General features: G+C 40.6%; 2 protein-coding genes and 1 long non-coding RNA gene across 3 annotated transcripts in view; 2 read left to right on the top strand and 1 right to left on the bottom strand.

Annotated features, from left to right (window-relative positions):
- LOC146406169 (uncharacterized) overlaps positions 1-14,497 on the bottom strand; it is a 53,172-nt gene extending 38,675 nt beyond the window's left edge. The window contains exons 1-2 of the long non-coding RNA XR_014807419.1: positions 14,428-14,497; positions 13,066-13,236 (exon numbers count right to left, since the gene is read on the bottom strand). This is a non-coding gene — a long non-coding RNA (uncharacterized LOC146406169). The remainder of the gene's footprint in view (positions 1-13,065; positions 13,237-14,427) is intronic.
- The window catches only part of TSPYL4 (TSPY like 4), a 47,895-nt gene that overhangs the window by 12,805 nt on the left and 14,990 nt on the right, over positions 1-20,100 (top strand). The window lies entirely within an intron of this gene.
- TSPYL1 (TSPY like 1) lies at positions 14,558-17,848 on the top strand. The gene has a single exon (XM_003121374.5). It carries the CDS (start codon positions 14,754-14,756, stop codon positions 15,927-15,929), a length of 1,176 nt encoding a protein of 391 aa, XP_003121422.3. The 5' UTR covers positions 14,558-14,753; the 3' UTR covers positions 15,930-17,848.

Below are 20,100 nucleotides of genomic sequence, written 5' to 3'. Positions count from 1 at the left end.
CTGGAAGGTAATTAGGTCATGAGGGTGGAGATCTCATGAAAAGGATTCATCTCTTGTAAAAGGGCCTCCAGAGAGCTCCTGCCTTCCTTCTATCATATGAGGATACAATGAGAAGTTGGTAGTCTGCAAGTGGGGCTCAACCATGCTAGCTCCCTGATCTCAGACTTTCAGCACCTAGAACTGTACAAAATAAATCTCTGTTGTTTCCAAGCCACCTAGCATATGATACTTTGCTAGAGAAGCCTAAATGTTTAAGATATCTGGTCTATTCTTACTTCAGTAAAGATACATGATCAGGACTTCCCTTAATTCTACTCTTCCTTACAAACTTTCTTCCTTCAACCTAATCTCTCCCTGAATCAATCACCTAGTCTTTCTCCTTGTATGAACTGCCAATTATAAAAAGAACTGGCCTCATGTGCTAGCTATGCTTTCTTCAGGTCTCATTCATGCCTCAACCCTGTAACCATCCTGCCATCCACTCTTCTGAATCTGTTCTCGCTGAACACACCTATGCCCACACAGCTGCCCGTTCAGAAATTTTCTTCCCAGGCTTCACCTCACTCAATACGGCTGCATCCTCTTTTTTTTTTTTTTTTTTTTTTTTTTTTTTTTTTTTTTGCCTTTTCTAGGGCCGCTCCCTTGGCATATGGAGGTTCCCAGGCTAGGGGTCTAATTGGAGCTATAGCCACCATCCTACACCAGAGCAACACTGGGATCCGAGCCGCACCTGTGACCTATACCACAGCTCAGGGCAACGCCGGATCCTTAACCCACTGAGCAAGGCCAGGGATCGAACCTGCAACTTCATGGTTCCTAGTCAGATTTGTTAACCACTGTGCCATGACAGGAACTCCCATGGCTGCATCCTCTTAATCCTGGTTTCCTGAAGTTGAGTCCTCTCTTGCCTTCAGTGACAAGACTCTCTTCTGGCTCTGCTCCTACCTCAAATAGCTACTTCTCAATTTTCTCTGCTTGTCCCACCTTACCTGTCTCTCTCTTGCCTTTATTCCAGAGTTCTATTATTGGCTTTCCTTTCTTCTCCTTTTATATGCCTTTCTGGTGTTCTCATCCTCTCTGATAGTTTCAACTATCACCTAGATACCAAGGACTTTCAAATCTACCTGTAGGCCCCACTCTTCTCCTGACCTACAAATGCCCAAGTCTGTTTTCCAGTATCTCCAATGAGCAGCCTCAGATTAACAACAACAAAACTCTCCTTTGTCTATAGCTGAACTCAAAATCTCTCCCCTCTGGTCAAAACCCAGTACTCTGCCTCATAACTTATATTTCCACGCATTCCTGTGGTCCAAACTAAAACAAATCAATTTTCCTCAACTCCTTACCCACCTTCATATCTAGTTTTTTTTTTTTTTTTGGGGGGGTGACTGCACACATGGCATTCTGAAGTTCTCTGATCTAGCTTTTTAATCTTTTTATTACTTCTCTAAAGTCGTCTGTCCTGTTACTACCATATTTATAAAGATATATTCATCAGTCCTTGCCAGAATAATTACAACACTTCGCAGCTGATCTCCCAGCCTTTAACTATATGACCTTCAAGCCATTTTCTATATGACAATTAAGTTATTATCTGTTATAACGTATGTTAGGCCCCTGTTTAAAATCCTCAAATATTCTCTAATAGTCACAGGATTTAAAAATGCATATATAGGGAGGTCCCGTTGTGACTCAGCAGTAAGGAACCTGACGAGTATCCATGAGGATGTGGGTTTGATCCCTGGCCTCCCTCAGTGAGTTAAGGATCTGGCGTTGCTATGAGCTATGGTGTAGGTCACAGAGGTGGCTTGGATCTGGCATTGCTGTGGCTGTGGTGGAGGCTGGTAGCTGTAGCTCCAATCTGACTGCTAGCCTGGGAATTTCCATAGGCAGTGGGTGCTGCTCCCCAAAAACAAACAAACAAAAAACCCTGCATAATTATATACAATACACTACACCCATGTAACAATGCATAGTACATATAAACACACACACAAGGTATATAAAAGGCTCCTAGTCATTAGACTCCACTTTACTGAACAATAACCCACACTAATTGCCTTCTCTTTCAGCCATTTCTCAAGCTGCCTGGGCTCCTACTTGAGCCCAGGTCTTTGTTCAGGGTATTTCATTAGCCTGAAATTCTCCCTCTTTTCCTCTTCTTGTTATAATACAATTTTTCTATTAGAACTCATCTCAAAACAGTCTTCTCTTGGAGTTCCCATTGTGGCTCACCCAGGTTAACAAGCTGATAGTGGAATTTCTGTTATGGCTTGGTGGGCTAAGAATGCAACTGGTTTCCATGAGGTTGCAAGTTCAATCCCTGGCCTTGCTCAGTGGGTTAAAGATCCAGCGTTGCCACAAGCTGTGGTGTAGGTCATAGCTGCTACTCAGATCTGGCGTTGCTGTGGCCATGATGTAGGCTGGCAGCTACAGCTCTGATTTGACCCTCAGCCCAGGAACTTCCATATGCCTCATGTGCAGCCCTAAAAAGAAGAAGAAATAAAAAGAACCCGACATAGTGTCTGTGTAGACGCAGGTTCAATCTCTGACCTCACTTAGTGGGTTAAGGATCCAGCATTGCCACAAATGTGGCATAGGTCGAAGATGTGGCTCAGATCGCACATTGCTGTGGCTGTGGCAAAGGCCTGCAGTTGCAGCTCAGATGAGACCGCTAGCCCAGGATCTTTGAAATGTCACAGTTATGGCCCTAAAAAGAAAAACAAAACAAACTAACCAAAAAAAACCACACCAAAAACTATCTCCTCTGTGAATTCTTACCCAGCTCTCTTGTCAATAACAGGAATAAAAACTTCCTGTTCTGTGCATCCACAGCCCTCTGTTCACATCTAACTTGTTGCACTCGCCACCTGGTATTATAATTATTTGTTTCTCTATCTTCTTCACAATGTCATAGATACCTAATGAACAAAGTTCAAATCGTTCAGGTCTTTGTAACCCATCACACAGCTCTGTGTCTTGCATTTAGGCAACACCAACAAAAGGTTTTGAGTTCACAGTTTGAAAAAACCAAATAGAGTGGTGGGGTCTCCAGTTTGTGCCTCCTGTCAATCTCCTGTGCTCCAAGGGCACTGAAGAGCACAACGGTGGCTGGAAAACTTAGAAAATTTAGACTGAGTGATCTGTTTACTTTTTTGTATTAGTCACACAACTCTAGGATCAGCAGTTTCACTGAGGATTAACCTGGGAAACTTTCTTTCTTTGGGAGAGAAGAAAGCAGTTAAGATAATCCTGTTCATTTTCTGGAATCAGGGAAATGTTTCCAATAATGACAGATTACGTATGAATAGATGAAATGCTAAGTGGGAAGGATGCATATTGCCTCCCTCTTCTCAGGATGAATCAGAATTATTTCCGAATTAGACTTCATGTATTTCCTTTTTTGGTTGCCCAGAGACATATGGAGCTCCAAGGCCAGGGACCAGTTCCGAGCCATAATTGTGACCTACGCTGCAGCTGGCAATGCTGGATCCTTAACCCGGCGTGCCAGGCTGGGGATCAAACCTGTATCCCAGTGCTCCAGAGATGCCCCCAATCCCATTGTGCCACAGAAGGAATTCTGACTTTCACTATTTCCTGATAACAAACCTATATTTTCAAATTTTCCTCCTGAGCACAGAACAATAAAAACTAATGAAATATTTATTGGCTAGAGCTCTTTTATCCTTGACTTCATTCATCAGCAATTGAACTCTTTGAACCCCAAGTCTGAGAATCTGGAAATGCTGTTAAGTTAGAAATATCAGCAGTAGCAGAAATTACCGTTTCTTAAATCTGTCCCACATATAATAAATGATTCCATTGAGGGCATTTATCTCCTAAAAGCATATGCTCTATTTAGATAAATACAGTATAGCACACTTTTCATGCTGTTTAAGCTAGATTTCAGTGAGGAATCATTCACTCACTGCAGTCAACACTGCAGGGGGATTGTCTGGGTCCAAGGCACTCAAAAGATAAAACCTGGAAAAAGCAGTTATCAGGAAAGAGGAAGCAGTCCTTGAGTTCTCTGGCTACTGTCAAAGATTTCAAAAAATCAGAAAAGCAACATGGCATAGTAGAAAGAGCTCTGAAATCATCAAACTGGGTTTATATACTTACTAGCTATGTAACTTTAGGCAAGTTGCTTGACTTGTCTGAGATTTCCTAATCTTTCCAGTAAGATGAATTCTATCTGTGTCATACAGGAGCTGAGATAATTTCTGCTAACTATCAAATGAATGAGTGACGGTCTCTTTCCAAATCAACCTTTCACATTTTTAAACCAGATGTGTGTAGAATGGCTTGATTACAAACCAAAGGAAGTTGTAATATCGTCTTAGTGCCAAAGAATTCATGAGGCAGAGTTCTTAGCTAACAGATGACGTGTTGTGAAAATCAAATTATCAAGCTATATACCACAATATGAACTTTTCGTTTTAGTTTTATGTGGAAAATAGAAAATGACTTTGATGAAACCTTAAAATAAGAGGGCTGAGGGAGTTCCCATAGCGGCTCAGTGGAAACAAATCTGACTAGAAACCACGGGGATGCAGGTTTGATCCCTGGCCTTGCTCAGTGGGTTAAAGATCTGGCTTTGCCGTGAGCTGTGGTATAGTTCACAGACGTGGCTCAGATTATGGATTGCTGTGCCTGTGGTGTAGGCCAGTAGCTGTAGCTCCAATTTGACCCCTGGCTTGGGAACCTCCATATGCTGCGGGTACGGCCCCCCAAAAAAGACAAAAAATAAAAAACCCTAAGAGGGCTGTATAAAGTTCCCTGGTGGCTTAGCAGGTAAAGGATCTAGCGTTGTCCCTGCTGTGGCTCAGGTCACTGTGGCACCGGTTTGGTCCCTGGCCCAGGACTTCTGCATGCTATGGATGCAGACAAAAATAAAATAAAATAAAAAACCATAAGAGGGCTGTACCAGGCACATGAAAAGATGCTAAACATCACTAAGCATTAGGGAAATGCAAATTAAAACCACAATGAGATATCACCTCATCTGTCAGAATGGCTATTATCAACAAGAACACAAGTAGCAGATGTTGGCAAGGATGTGGAGAAAGGGAGCCCTTGGCACACTATTGATGAGAATGTAAATTGCTGCAGCAGCTGTGGAAAACACAGAACTACCATATGACCCAGCAATTCCACTCCTGGGTATATATTCAAAAAAAAATTAAAACACTAATTTGAAAAGATACATGCATTCCAACATTCATAGCAGCTTTGTTTACAATTGCCAAGATATAGAAGCAACTTAAACATCCATCAGTAGATGAATGGCTAAAGAAGACATGATATATATATATATATATATATATATATATATATATATATAGTGTGTGTGTGTGTATGTATGTATATATGTATATATATAGCGAGTGTATGTGTATAGTGCACATATATATATATAGTGTAATATTACTGAGCCAAAGAAAAAAATTTTGCTATTTGCAACAACATGAACAGATTTGGAGGGTATCAATTTAATGAAATAAGTCACACAGAGGAAGACAAATAATGTACATCATCACTTATACGTGGAATCTAAAAAACACAACAGCAGTTCTCCTGTGGTGCAGTGGGTTAAGGATCCAGCATTGTCACTGCAGTGGCTCGAGTTCAATCCCTGGCCCAGGAACTTCCACATGCCACGACTGCAGCCAAAAAAATAAAAAATTAAAAACATAAAAAGTACAACAAACTAGTGAATATAACAAAAAGAAACAGACTCGTAGAGAGAAGAAATTAGTGATTAACAGTGGAGAGGGGGAAGAGGGGAGGGGCAAAAAGGGGGATGAGGTTTAACAGGTATAAACTATTACATATAAAATAAGCAACAAGGATATATTGTACAACATAGGGAATATAGCCAATATTTTATAATAACTAAAAATGGAGCATAACCTTTAAATATTCTGAATCATTATACTGGACACCTAAAATTTCTATAATATTGTCCATCAACTATACTTCAATAAAAATGTTAAAAAACCAACCAAACAAAAAATGAGAGATCAGATCCAGCTTGTGATTTACTCCTGGTGCCCCACCCAGGGAAGGTGGAGCGTGGAATCCCAGGAAGCCCCCAGCTTGCTGTGAATGGCAGTGGCCGAGACATTCTGGGCTGACAACGTGCAGCAGGGCCTTATCATGGGCAGTCTGATCCTTGAAGTCAACAGTGACACACTGACTTAATACACAACGCATGGCTACCAGGCAGCTTAAACAGGCACAGCCAGGAGCTCATGGACTAAAATATAGAGCCACAAAAGAGGCAGATAAAGCAAACATGCCCAGACAAATAAACACAGCCGGAAGGTAAAACACACTCAACATAAGCAACTCTGAATGTTTACTGAGAACACCCAATGACAAGGTTTAAAAAATACTTTTTAATTCATTTTCCAACAGAATGGAAAACCTCTGAGAAGAATGGACAATGTATTTATTTTTGACAGTCTAGTTGTTCTAATCAGCTTCTTAGACCTTAGGAATGTACTGAAAAAAAATTACCGATTTTTTTTTTTAAGTTATATATGGGCTCTGGACTTTTCACGAACAGCCACAACACAAATTTATAAGAAAAGTGTTTAAAAACTGTATCTAGAAAATGCAAAGAAATATTTTGCTTTGTATGAAATGTTTTAACCTTAGGAGTTTGAGATATTTTCCAACATAAAAGTCATGTCATTAAATTAATGGCTTGTCAATTTTTAGTACTGTACCAAAGAAATCACTATGATTTATAGCAACTTAAAAAAAATTGGGGAGTTCCCGTCGTGGCGCAGTGGTTAACGAATCCGACTAGGAACCATGAGGTTGCGGGTTCGGTCCCTGCCCCTTGCTCAGTGGGTTAACGATCCGACGTTGCCATGAGCTGTGGTGTAGGTTGCAGATGAGGCTTGGATCCCGCGTTGCTGTGACTCTGGCGTAGGCCGGTGGGTGGCTAAAGCTCCAATTCGACCCCTAGCCTGGGAACCTCCATATGCCTCGGGAGCGGCCTAAGAAATAGCAAAAAGACAAAAAAATAATAATAATAAATAAATAAAATCTATGTAATTATGTTCATTAACTGTTTCACACACATTGTCTTTAAAATTTTTCACTTTATAAAAATACACTAGGATTTTATTCACTAAGTACACATTTTATTAGTTATTTAAATGGCTCATGTAATTACAAAGAATTTTCAACTGACTCTTTCTGAATTTCATTCATTGAACTTTGCTCCTCTCTGAAGGGTATTGGCTCACTTTCCGCTAATTATTTAAATTATTTTATCTTTATCTTTTTCTGTATTTTCTAGGGCCGAACCCTCGGCATATGGAGGTTCCCTGGCTAGGGGTCTTCAACCTACACAGCTCAGGGCAATGCTGGATCCTTAACCCACTGAGCAAGGCCAGGGATCGAACCTGCAACCTCATGGTTCCTAGTTGGATTCATTAACCACTGAGCCACGACGGGAACTCCTATTTAAATTATTTTAAATCTATACGTTTTATAGCGAAGGAGTTGGATTACATAATACTCGGATTATCTTTTTGATATTAAGTGAACCAAGAGATAAGTACTTCTGGTGAGAATACTTATTCCCAAAACAAACACACACAACTTTTGCTCAAAAAACATTAACTGAAAGCATGAATTTTAATACTTTTTTTCTTAAGACCCTTTTAAGGCATAGGGCTGCTATCGCTGTGGTATATTTCAGTTCTAGTAAGCCTCTTTTTTTCAACTACCTGGAGACACTGTATGTCTGGAACAGCGCTGTCCAATAGCACTTTCTGCCACAATGGAATGTTACACACTGCCCAACAGAATAGCCACTAGTCAGATATTGCTACTGAGCACTTAAAATGTGATGTGACTTATGAACTCAGTTTTTAATTTTAATTAATTTAAATTTAAATATCTACATGTGGGTATTGACACTATACTGGACAGTGCAGGTCCAGAATGTATGTTGAAACGCAGCTGACAAGTATGATGACTACGGCCTCATGTCCCACCTCCTTCTCACGCTATTCAACTCTTACCTGTAGTTGGATACAAATCAAATCTTGTTTCCTCCGCGAAGCTTTCACTAACCACCCTAATCCATGTGGATGTCTTTCTTTTTCAAATTCCTAAACACTTAAACCTGTTTAATAAAGGAATTTAGTACTTGATTATTATACTATGGAAAACAGTTTAACTTTTAAGTACATAAGTTTTAATATGAAACAATACAAGTAACAGGATCAGCTTTTTTTTTTTTTTTTTTTTTTTGTCTTTTGTCTTTTGTCTTTTTGTTGTTGTTGTTGTTGCTATTTCTTGGGCCGCTCCCGTGGCATATGGAGGTTCCCAGGCTAGGGGTTGAATCGGAGCTGTAGCCACCGGCCTACGCCAGAGTCACAGCAACGCAGGATCCGAGCCTCGTCTGCAACCTACACCACAGCTCACGGCAACACCGGATCGTTAACCCACTGAGCAAGGGGCAGGGACCGAACCCGCAACCTCATGGTTCCTAGTCGGATTCGTTAACCACTGCACCACCACGGGAACTCCAGAATCAGCTTCTATTCATAGAAAGCTTATGTTACATATTTTACACATATCTTATTTCATCTTTTTAACAGGTCTTGAAAGCATGTATTATAATCTCTATTTTACCTATGAGGAAATTGAGACTCAGAAAGATAAAGGGACTAATGAAGGTCAAACAGCTAGTGAGTGGCAGAGCTGGAACTTGAAAACAGGTCCATGATTCCACCCTACAAAGAGTAGGGACCTTGTCAGAGTAGGCAGGGTCATCATATGAAATACTCTGGCCTGATTTGATTATGAGAAGCCCTCATAACACACATAAGCCTGTGTGAGAAAACTATTTTGTAACAATCACAGCTTACATGGAATGAAAGATTATGATCCAATTTAAATTACAGGAGTATTTCATTTCCAGTGACAGACCATTCCCAAGTTCTTCCATCATAGTTTAGATATACCACTTTCTTAAAGACGAGTTGCTCCCTCTAGTGAAAATGATGGGAATACCATACTCCCAAGTATTCAACACAACAGAGAGAATCTCAGCAGAAGTAGTACCTTTCTAAGGGCTCTCCCGGAAAGGTATGGAGGAAAGTTCTGGATATTACAAAGAACAGAGGTTGTTACTGGCTTTCCTTAAGTGGGGCCAGGGTTGAAAGATATCATCCAGGAAGTCCTCATCAACAAAACATTGCTCTAGTTCTGTGAGGGATAGCCGACTTACATTTATTTACCTGAGCCTAGAATTTAGCATCATTTTACATATAAAAACAAAATATGGGAGTTCCCGCTACGGTGCAGCAGGTTAAGGATCCAGCATTGTCTCTACAGTGGTGCAGGTTTGATTCCCCAGGCAGGTGCAGTGGGTTAAGGATTCAGAAAAAAAAAAAAAAATACATGCTTACACTGTTTTACTATGCAATGAATTTTCTAGGAAGGAACCTACTACAGTATTTCATCTAATGTAAAACATAGTATTATTTAAATATCACCAAGAATGAAAGACAGAAAAGAGGATAGAAAAACACTGTCAATTAATATGAGACAATGCATTCTTATACATAATTTAAATTTTATCTCTATTTAAAGGGCTCCTTTAGATACAGTTAGATATAACAAATATCACACTTGGGCACATATAAAGGGGGAAAAGCAGAATAAATTAAGATATTCTAAAACTTCTTCACATTCAGAAAATTTTCCGAAATTGTTTTTGACCAAGTGTTGTCAACATCCATGTTTTTTAAAACAAAATCTTTCTCTTTACTTCTCAAGTATTTTGATGATGCTGTATTTCTTATAAAAGTGCTCAACTCCTATATCTAAGTTTTCTTCAAAACCACTGATACTAATTATGTATGTTTTGATGTTAGCACTTTTTTGAGCCTTCCAAAGATATTGATGGAAAGTTTTCAGACAACAACCAGTGGTTTTAACATCCTTCAGATGGTCTTCAAAAAGTTTATCTAGAAATGAAATTGCTAACTATAACCAGGTTTGCACACACTCAGGCAAGGACAACAACAATGACCATTACTGACACCCGGCTGACATACCCTGATTTCAGAAATGTGAAAAACCTATTTTTTACAATGAAAGAAATACAGAGCTGGGGCAAGCAAGGAGAACTTTTCCAGAACTTAATCAAGATGTGGTCACCATTTTGGAAAATCTCCTCACCAAGGCTAATTCTACCCTTGGTATATCCCAGCCAAAGTGAAACCTACCTATATTAGTCTCCAGCCATGGTGATTACAGTAATAGGTGTAATTTTCTAACTACTTTGCCATTTCTTATCGCTTAGGCATGTTAATGCCTTTACACATTGAAACAGACACTCTTAAATTACTTTTATATCTCTTTAATATCAGAATCATTATATTTATGTTTTTCTATTTATATGTGTAGGTGGATTGTATTATCTATGAATTTCTTCTCAAGAAAGTAAACACTGATTAAGAAAATACGTGCTACTGGAGTTCCCGTTGTAGCTCAGTGGGTTATAAACCTGACTAGCATCCATGAGGATGTGGGCTCTATCCCTGGCCTCGCTCAGTGGGTCAAGGATTCTATGTTGCTGCAAGCTGTGACAGAGGTCTTGGATGTAGCTCGGATCCCATGTTGCTGTGGCTGTGGCGTAGACTGGTATCTGCAGCTCAGACTCAACCCCTAGCCTGGGAACTTCCGTATGCTGCAGGTGTGGCCCTAAAAGACCAAAAAGAGAGAAAGTAGAAAGAAAAGAAAGAAAGAAAGAAAGAAAGAAAGAAAGAAAGAAAGAAAGAAAGAAAGAAAGGAAGGAAGGAAGGAAGGAAGGAAGGAAGGAAGGAAGGAAGGAAGGAAGGAAGAAAGAAAGAAAGAAAGAAAGAAAGAAAGAAAGAAAGAAAGAAAGAAAGGAAATATCTGTTATAAAAGGTGACATCAGGTCTAATAGGATTTACAAAATACTGAATTTAGGGATCATGAATAACTGCTGTTACTTTAAACAGAAATCAACTTCTTGGACACCTGCCTAATACATATTAATATGTCTATGGATAGGCAAATAGGGAAGAAGGCATAAAACTGCATATTGATTTAACACTTAAGAGGATAGTTTTGTGCTTTTATGAAGTGACTTTGCATTTTGTTCAAAAAGCATGATCTCTTGAGTCAAACTACCTAGATTCAAATCATGAGTCTATCATTTTGTATCTCATTTAGAGTGACTTAGTCTCTCTTTGCCTCATTTCCCTAGTGAGTAAATTGAAGGTCCTAATAACATTAGCGCATAAGGTTCTTACAAGAACTAAAGGTACACTGGGATGGTGATTACAACAGCAACTGATACATTAGAAGTAGTAAATACATGAAAGCTTCATTAATTACAAACATAAAATATATCTTTCTGCAAAACAAAAATGTCTGAACTTCTGCTAAAATCTTTGCCACCTGAGAAATCTTTCTCGAAGAATCATCGATTTGGAATTCCCGTTGTGGTGCAGTGGAAACGAATCCGACTAATATCCATAAGGATGCGCGTTCAATTCCTGGCCTCGCTCAGTGGGTTAAGGATCTGGCATTGCGGTGAGCTGCGGTGTAGGCTGCAGACATGGCTTAGATCCCATGTTGCTGTGGCTGTGGTTTAGGCCAGCAGCTGTAACTCTGATTCTATCCCTAGTCTGGGAGCCTCCACATGCCATGGGTATGGCCCTAAAAAGACAATAATGATAATTATATATATAAATGTATAATTGAGTCACTTTGCTGTAAGCAGAAATTAACACAACATTGTAAATCAATTCAAAAAATTTTTAAAAAGACATAAAGTGGGCCTTGTGGAAAATCCCATCATTCATTCCTGTCTATAAAAAAGTAATTGCAGCCATGCATTACAGTATCTATATACAGTTCTTGCAGAGAGAAATGAAGTAAGGCTTGAAATCATTACCTTGGCTGGCTCAGAAAGAGAGAAGAACTGGAGACGTAGTGCTGGTAGTCTGAGGCTTTGCTATGTAAACCCTCCTAAATATGACAGTCCTTCCAGTGTTTGTCAGTTACCACACAAATGTAAATTATTTATAAAACAAAACTGCTTTCCCTGTAGTTTATCTATGCTTTCTGAGGCTTTGATAAATACATACAAATTCATTCTGACTTGGACGTCGTTACTGCACACAGTAGAGCTGTGGTCTGGTTTGCTGGTGGCAGATGGGGAGGAGAGCAGGATGACAAGCGGAGTGCCCCTTATTTCTGCAAGAGCCAGCTGCAGGCAGAAGAAATGTACCCTGTGCATCTGTTCCTTTATTTAACATTCTAATCATCTAGGCAACATAGTACACATCGGTTTACTAGGTACTAGGTAGACAGTGGTAAACAAAACCATGACCCTGGCCTCCTAGAGTTCACAGTCTTTCAAACATATTTTATCACAGGTTTTGGTTTGACTTTGTCTTTCTGTGTGTTGCCTGAGTATATTTCTGGACTTGATAGCCAAAAAGAGAGCCTAAATATGACACATCACAGTTGCTGAGCAGGACCTCAGAGGAAGCAATGGCAAGGCTGAAGGGGCTGCTGCCAGGAAAAACCTGAGCCACACAAAGATGCAACCAAACCTCAACTCAGGGAGTTCCTGTCGTGGCTCAGTGATAACGAACCCAACTAGTATCCACGGATGTGGGTTCCATCCCTGGCTTCGATCAGTGGGCTAAGGATTTGGCATTGCTGTGAGCTGTGGTGTAGATCATAGATGTAGCTCAGATCCCGTGTTGCTGTGGCTGTGGTGTAGACCGGCAGCTGTAGCTCTGATTCTACCCATAGCCTGGGAACTTCCATATGCTGTGGGTATAGCCCTAAAAAGACCAAAAACAAACAAACAAACAAACAAACAAAAAAAAAACAAAAACCCCAAAAATAAAAACCCTCAATCCAAACTACCACAAACAGTTTAAAACTAAACAAATTGATTATCTTCCAGTTTTGGAGGTTAGATAAAATCAAGGTGTTGACAGAGCTGCATTCCTTTGGAGGCTCTATGGGAAACTATTTCCTCACCTTTCCAGCTTATAGAGGCCTCCTTTATTTCTTGGATCCTTGTTCCTTCCTCGATCTTCAAACCTCGTCCTCTTTTTCTCTCTCCTCACTTCTTGCACTGGTCGTCACATTTCACACTGACACTGATATGTTTTCTTTTTATAATGATCATTGTAATTACACAGGGGCCACCTGAAAAATCCAAGATAATCTTCCAATCTTCTGTTCCTTAACCTAGTCATATCTGCAAAGTCTACACCCCCTTTTTTAGCTGCAGTGTGCAGCAGCTTGATATGGGATCTCAGTTCCCAGAAAAGGGACTGAACTCAAGCCAAAGTGCCAAATCCTAACCACTAGACCACCCAGGAATTCCCATAAAGTCCCTTTTGCCAGGTAAGATAATACATTCATAGATTCTGAAGGTTTAGACATGGACATCTTGGGCAGCCTACTATACAGGGCAAAGCAAATAGAACAAAAAACATTTGACTTGGTTGCACCTTGAATCAACTTACTGAAACTTGTTATTCTGCAGTTTATTTTATACTTATGACCTTTCTGTTTACCGATTTTAATTGGCCTTTAGTCATAAAAAAATGATGGAGGTTGGACACTCTATGGGCATTTCTTTGAGGCCTTGGAATCCTCTAACACCCATTTTCCTCACAAGTAACAAACTAAAGCAACCAAAGGCACTGATATCCCTCTTAAAGAAACTCTATAAACTAATTGCATGAATATATACTTTATCAGAGCCAACCTTTCCTATCTCTTTGCAGAACTAAATTCGTTAAGTGGTTAATAGTTTAGGGGTCTGGAAATTGCTTTTCTATTTATTCCAGTGAGGAGCCATGGAGCAAGATTTAGCAAAACGATCCTGACTTAATTCTTGCAGAAATTATGTAGGACAAACCCTTCTTTGATGCAGATTATAAAGTTAGGACTAGCAAGGAATAATCTGCATCACTTTCGTGGTAAAAAAGTCGCTCAGGAGCTTTTTTCTCCCAGTGATATTAGAGGCCAGAATTAATGTTTTCATGTCACTTCTACCTGAGAAAAGGGAAACAATTAACTATTCATCTTAGTTAAAAAATAATGAGAAGATTTTGCTACCGGCCATAATGGAGTAACAGGGGATAGATTTACCTTCTTGCCTAGAAAATACTGAAAACCAGAAAAACATGTTTTCAGACGACAGCAGGCAATGTAGCCCTGGGGACCCCTACCATTCATTACCCTAGAATACAAGCTAGAGGTAGTTTACAGATGCATCGCAGGGAAGGTTCTCATTGCTTCTCTGAGTCCAAGCTGCATTTATTTACCCAGGTCAAATTACCAGTTCACCTGATTTAAAAACATGGGACTAAAACTAAGCAAACACACCTGCAGAGCAGGATACCAAACAAGCTACAGCAGGAACGAATTCTCACGTCACGGTGAGATCCACAGCCCTGACGTCATCCTCACGGAGACGCTCGCGAGACTAGAGAGTGGGCGGCACCAACGGCTGGTTGTCGCCGAATGCAGCTTCTGTGAGGAAAACAGACTAGCTACCGTTGGTCTGATTGCTGGGGACGAGCGGCCCGGAGGGAGTCGAGGAGACTCCTCGCTCCCCAACCCACAGACTTACTACCCCTGCCCGTGCCCCCGGAGACCCGGACCCTTCCCAGTGCCCGAAGCTCCGTGAGGAAACCGAGGCGTCACAGGTGATGGCGGAGACGGGCGAGGAGAGCTTGGCGCCCGTCACGCAGCCACAGCTCCAGCTTCCAGAGGAGCGGGGCGCACCCCAGGCTGCTCCCCCAGATCCGAGCTGTGCCCGTGCTACCCAGCCCCGAGGCGGTGGGGACTGCGGAGCCGGGCAGGAGCAAGCTCCGCCCCCCGCGGAGGGCTTGGAAACCGCGTCCAAGGCTCTGGCAACGGGCGGCAGCCTGGGAAATGGCGGTCGCCGGGGAGAGCTGCACGGTCCTGAGGGGAAGAAAGCCATGGAAGCAGGAGGCGCGGAGAAGTTGGGGTCCGAGGCGATGGCAGAGGCGAAGGCTGAGGACGTGAAGACCGAAGAGGGCCCCGCCTCCTCAGTCCCAGTGCTGGAGGAGGTGGCGGGGAAGGAAGGAGCCCAGGCGGTGGAGGCAGTGGACCAGCAGATGGAGGTGGAGGAACAGTCAGTGGGTGAAGAAATAGAAATGGTGGAGAATAGGGTGGTGGTAGAGGAGGAGAGGGCGCGAGCCGGTTACCGGCCCCTTCGTCTGGATCTCCGCATGAACCCGCTGGAGGCCATCCAGCTGGAACTGGACACTGTGAACGCTCAGGCTGACCGGGCTTTTCAGCAACTAGAGCATAAGTTCGGGCGGATGCGTCGACACTACCTGGAGCGGAGAAACTACATCATTCAGAACATCCCGGGCTTCTGGGTCACTGCCTTTCGGAACCACCCCCAGCTGGCCCCCATGATTAGGGGCCAGGATGCAGAGATGTTACGATACATAACCAACTTGGAGGTGAAGGAGCTCAGACACCCTCGAACAGGCTGCAAGTTCAAGTTCTTCTTTCGAAGAAACCCCTACTTTAGAAACAAGCTGATCGTCAAGGAATATGAGGTCAGAGCCTCTGGCCGAGTGGTGTCTCTCTCCACTCCAATCATATGGCGCCGGGGTCATGAACCTCAGTCCTTCATTCGCAGGAACCAAGAGGTGGTCTGCAATTTCTTCACCTGGTTTTCAGACCACAGCCTTCCAGAGTCTGACAGAATTGCTGAGATCATTAAAGAGGACCTGTGGCCAAATCCACTGCAGTACTACCTGCTGCGTGAAGGAGTCCGCAGAGTCAGACGTCGCCCAATAAGGGAGCCAGTGGAGATCCCTAGGCCTTTTGGATTCCAGTCTGGTTAAACTTTGCCTTTGGGAATGCTCCTGCACAGCGTCCCCTTTTGCGTCTTGCTGGACCTGTGCTTGGGCAGCAGAAATGGGTATGCCTTCCACTTTTTTTTCCCCTCTGACAATTCTGCAGCCTTTTTCTTCTGAACAGTCTTTTCTTTCAACCTCAAGATTGAGACCATCATGGCCATCTTTCTCCACTTCCACATGGCCTTGATGCAGTTTTGCATTGATATCACATTCTGCGTGGCCATGATTTACACCATTCATAAGCCAAGCAAGTGAAGCTGTAAAATGCACTGTCTTTATCCGCACTGCTTGGACCCTGTTTGTTCCTCCAGCTTCCAATCTGGCTTTTACGCCTGGAATTCTAGCTTTGAGTAGGAGCCTGTTCTACCCACTTTGCTTTGCAGTACAGGCATGTGTATAGCCTGTGGACAGTTGCTGAGCATTAGTGACATCAACTGAGAACAGCAGTGGGCCTCTTGGCCTGTGTGATTTATGTGACTCCATTGCTCTTGCACCTCTGGCCACCTATTGCTTCTTGCTACTGGCTCTGCCCTGGGCTGCCACGCACTGGATGAACCTCTTCTGGACCATTGTCAACCCCTCTCTCATCTCTGGTAAACAATCTCCAGAACTGATGATGAACCCAGGTTTATTGCCAGCACACAAAAGACCCTTCCATTCTTCTCCCCAAAAGACCTCTATTCCTCACCTCCTCTCTTCCCTTTATTCCCATTATCCAGGACCCTGCTGTTGTCGGGCAAGGGGTTGTGATGATAAGCTAGACCTGTCCTTATGGCAGAAGTAAGGGTGGTATCTGTTCAAAGTACCAGGCATTCTCAGCCCCAACTAGTGAATTCACACGAAACCTAGGTACCTCTTTGTGCCTCCTTTTTCATCCTGAACATGATTAAGTGCCAGGATAGCAGTACACTTTATCCATGCTCTTCTATCTCTTAAAAGAAGTGATAGCTCATAAAAATCTGTAAAATGAAGTATTTTAGTTTAATTTGGTTCTTTCCATTATTTCGAGGAACAGGTTGTCTGTAGTATAGACTGCCAGAGCTCTTCTTTCCCTCTGCTCTCTTCCCTGTCCTCCACCCCTTTTAACAACACCTAGAATATTTAAAGGTAGACAGATGGAATGAAAGTGATATCTAGGTCATAATGGATAGAAGAACTAAGGAGACTGTGATGGGTACCAAAGGAGGGAAAACCAAAGAACACAAGTAAAAATGAGCCAGGTAAAAAATTGGGCCAAAAATTAAGACTGACTGAGAGCCATCAAGGGAATTTTGTCACTGGTATTGGGAGGAGAAATCTTTTTCTCAGGATTAACATGGGAGAATTGAAGGGCCCGAATGTTAAATTGCTTAGAGAAGAGTTCTTTAAAAAAACACAAAATAACTTTGGGTACTCTTCTCTCTTGTTTTCATTTGACTTAATTTATAAGGAAGATTAATAATTTGTCTCTTATTTCACTTGTGTATGGTAAAATCCTGCTATTTTCCCTGGTTTCTGCTGAGAAAATTGAGCTGTATAGGCTTCCTTTTGCTTTCAGTTGGAAACATTTGGAAAAATAACAGTCTTATTTTCCTGTACAATATAGAGACTTTAACTGAATATGCCTAATGATTTTCAACTTATTATTTCTGTTAAAAAGTGTATCCTTAGAAATATAATTTGAAAAACTTGTCGTATTTTTAGGACTTTGGAAACTGTTGTCATGGAAAAATAACTCACTAAAAATGTGTGGCTTAATTGTCTTACTTGATACTTTGCCCTGTTAGCAACTTAGTAATTGATGTGTCCCTTTTCCTAAATAGTCTAAATACTTGTGAGATGGCTCTGTCAAGTTGAAGGTATATCGTTGGTATATTTGTCTTTCCTTATATGCATGATGGTAAAATAAAAAGCATGTTACTCTACTAGATTTCTTATTCCTCACCCTGCGCATAAAAATTATTCTAGGTGACAGCAGATTGTGGAATTATTAAAGTTCTTAAATGGATGTAGTAGGTGTTATCCCAAAGGTAAGAAAATGAGGAACACTGCTACTGTACCCTCCGACGTGGGGAGGGTTATTGCTGCTGTTGTTTTGCTTTAAAGTGTTAACAACTGCAACTGGTTACACATAATGTCACTCCCCTCCACCTCCCCCCCAAAAAAACAGCTCATGCAGCATCATTCTCCCCCCTTTACTTCCTTAAAGGCTCCATTTTTATTTCTATAAATGATATTCTCAGGTCGTTTAGGCTCTTTTTTTAATTCACTTTGTGCATTTAATAAGCAAACAGTTCTTATACGTGATAAACTTTTCTATCTTCATACTTTCTCAACGGTAGAAACTTGTTTTCTTCAAACCTCACCATCTTCTGTCTGTGTCAGATCCTTTAAGGCCTGTCATAGATAACTCTTCTGCCTTACAGTTTTCCTGTTCTTAGGGAAGATGAAATATTTCTTTATGTACTTGGTAGGGACCTCTGATCTAGAAAATAACATACAATAATTCATTATGGTGAATTTCTCAGATACTAAGACATTTCATCAGGCCCTGGGAAGATAAGAACCAGAAGTCCATTCCCTTTGTTGTTAAAAAATTGGAGAAAAAGACACAGTGATACAGTAAAATAAAATACAGAGAGAAACTCTCACATGTTTTTCACTCTCCCTTTCTTTCTAGTTTGAAAGCTTTGTGAAAGCAGAGATGGGATGTCTTTTACTTTTCTTTAGTGCACTTAGCATAATGTTTTGCAGATGGTTGTCACCAGATATTTATTGAATGACGAGTAATTCAAATGGAAAGATAACCTAGTACCCAGAAAAGGCTTTTGATGGGATAATGAAAAGTTTTCAAGGCCATTTGTAAAACTGATGTCAAGAAACTAGCAAAGCCTCTCAAAAGAAAATTTCTTGTTTAAATAATTAGAAAAAATCGAAACACTAACATTTAACCTTTCACTTGCTATTTTAACAGGGTATTATTACTTTGGATTCATTTTTTATGTGCTTTGTTTTTGTACATTTTAAGATGACTATTACACTGGAGATAGAAAGGGCTTAGACTATAGCCATGTTCTAATACAGTAGGTACTTGCCACCAATGGCTATTGAGCACTTGAAATGTGGTTTGTACAAACAGCTCTGCATACTTAATTTCAAAGATTTAGTATGGAAAAATAAAGCATCTCACTTTTTTATATGCATGTTGAAGTATTTTTGATATTTGGAGTTAAATTAATTTCCCTATTTATCCATTGTTTAATATGGCTGCTGATAAATTTTAAATTACATAAGACATTGTGGTTCTAGACTTCTTGATGAATATCTCAAAGCATATAAAATATCCATAAAAATTAAACCTTATTGCTTTCTCCCCATGAAATTTTTTGTGACTTGAGGACAAGGCTAGCAAAAATTCAGGATATGTAAAGTATAGCTAGAAGCCAATGGGTAAAAGATAAAATTGAAATGTCTTTAATCAATTTGTTCTTTTTTTTTTAAGGTTTTTTATTATAGTTGATTTACAATGTTCTCTCAATTTCTGCTATACAGCAGAGTGACCCAGTCATACATATATAAATATATATATATATATATATATATATATATACATTCTTTTTCTCTCATTACATGTTCCATCACAGTGACTAGATATAATTCCCTGTGCTGTACAGCAGGAGCTAGTTGCTTATCCTCTCCAAATGCAATATTTAGCATCTACAAACCCCAAACTCCCAGCCCTTCCCACTCCCTCCACCAATTTGTTCTTGAGTGCCTAAGATATTCCCAGTACTTTGTGAAACATACTGTGTAAAACTATGATTTGGGGTGTAAGTAGAGTAGATCTGGGTGCCAAGTTTGCATTGATAGTTATATTGGTTATTTAAAGTAGTCCCAAAGAACATTTAGGACCTATATCATCCTATTTTTCTAGAATAAAATGTTCTGTATTTTTTTCTTTATGCATGTACTTGAAGCTCAGAAAATAACTTCAATCATTAAACACATCATTTTGTATATGTTACATGGGCTTCAAATTTTAAGAGTTGCCCAGAAACAAAAAAAATAACTAAATTCAGAATTGAACCAAGTCAGTTCAATGCTCACTACTTGAAGAAGCATATTTTATCATTTTATTCTTTAATATTTATATTTTTATGTTCTCTGTACCTTCCTG

This window comes from Sus scrofa, chromosome 1 (assembly GCF_054392235.1).
Source record: "Sus scrofa isolate SSC_HxYL_T2T_F1_AM1 chromosome 1, Sscrofa_HxYL_maternal_Yorkshire_Landrace_v2.0, whole genome shotgun sequence".
Lineage (NCBI taxonomy): Eukaryota > Metazoa > Chordata > Mammalia > Artiodactyla > Suidae > Sus > Sus scrofa.
The sequence above is the reverse complement of the archived record's forward strand: the minus strand, read 5'-3'. Positions and strand labels throughout refer to the sequence as shown.

Bases quoted from the DNA above. Each gene is read 5' to 3' on its own strand.
- TSPYL1 (XM_003121374.5), top strand. From the start codon at position 14,754: ATGGCGGAGACGGGCGAGGAGAGCTTGGCGCCCGTCACGCAGCCACAG.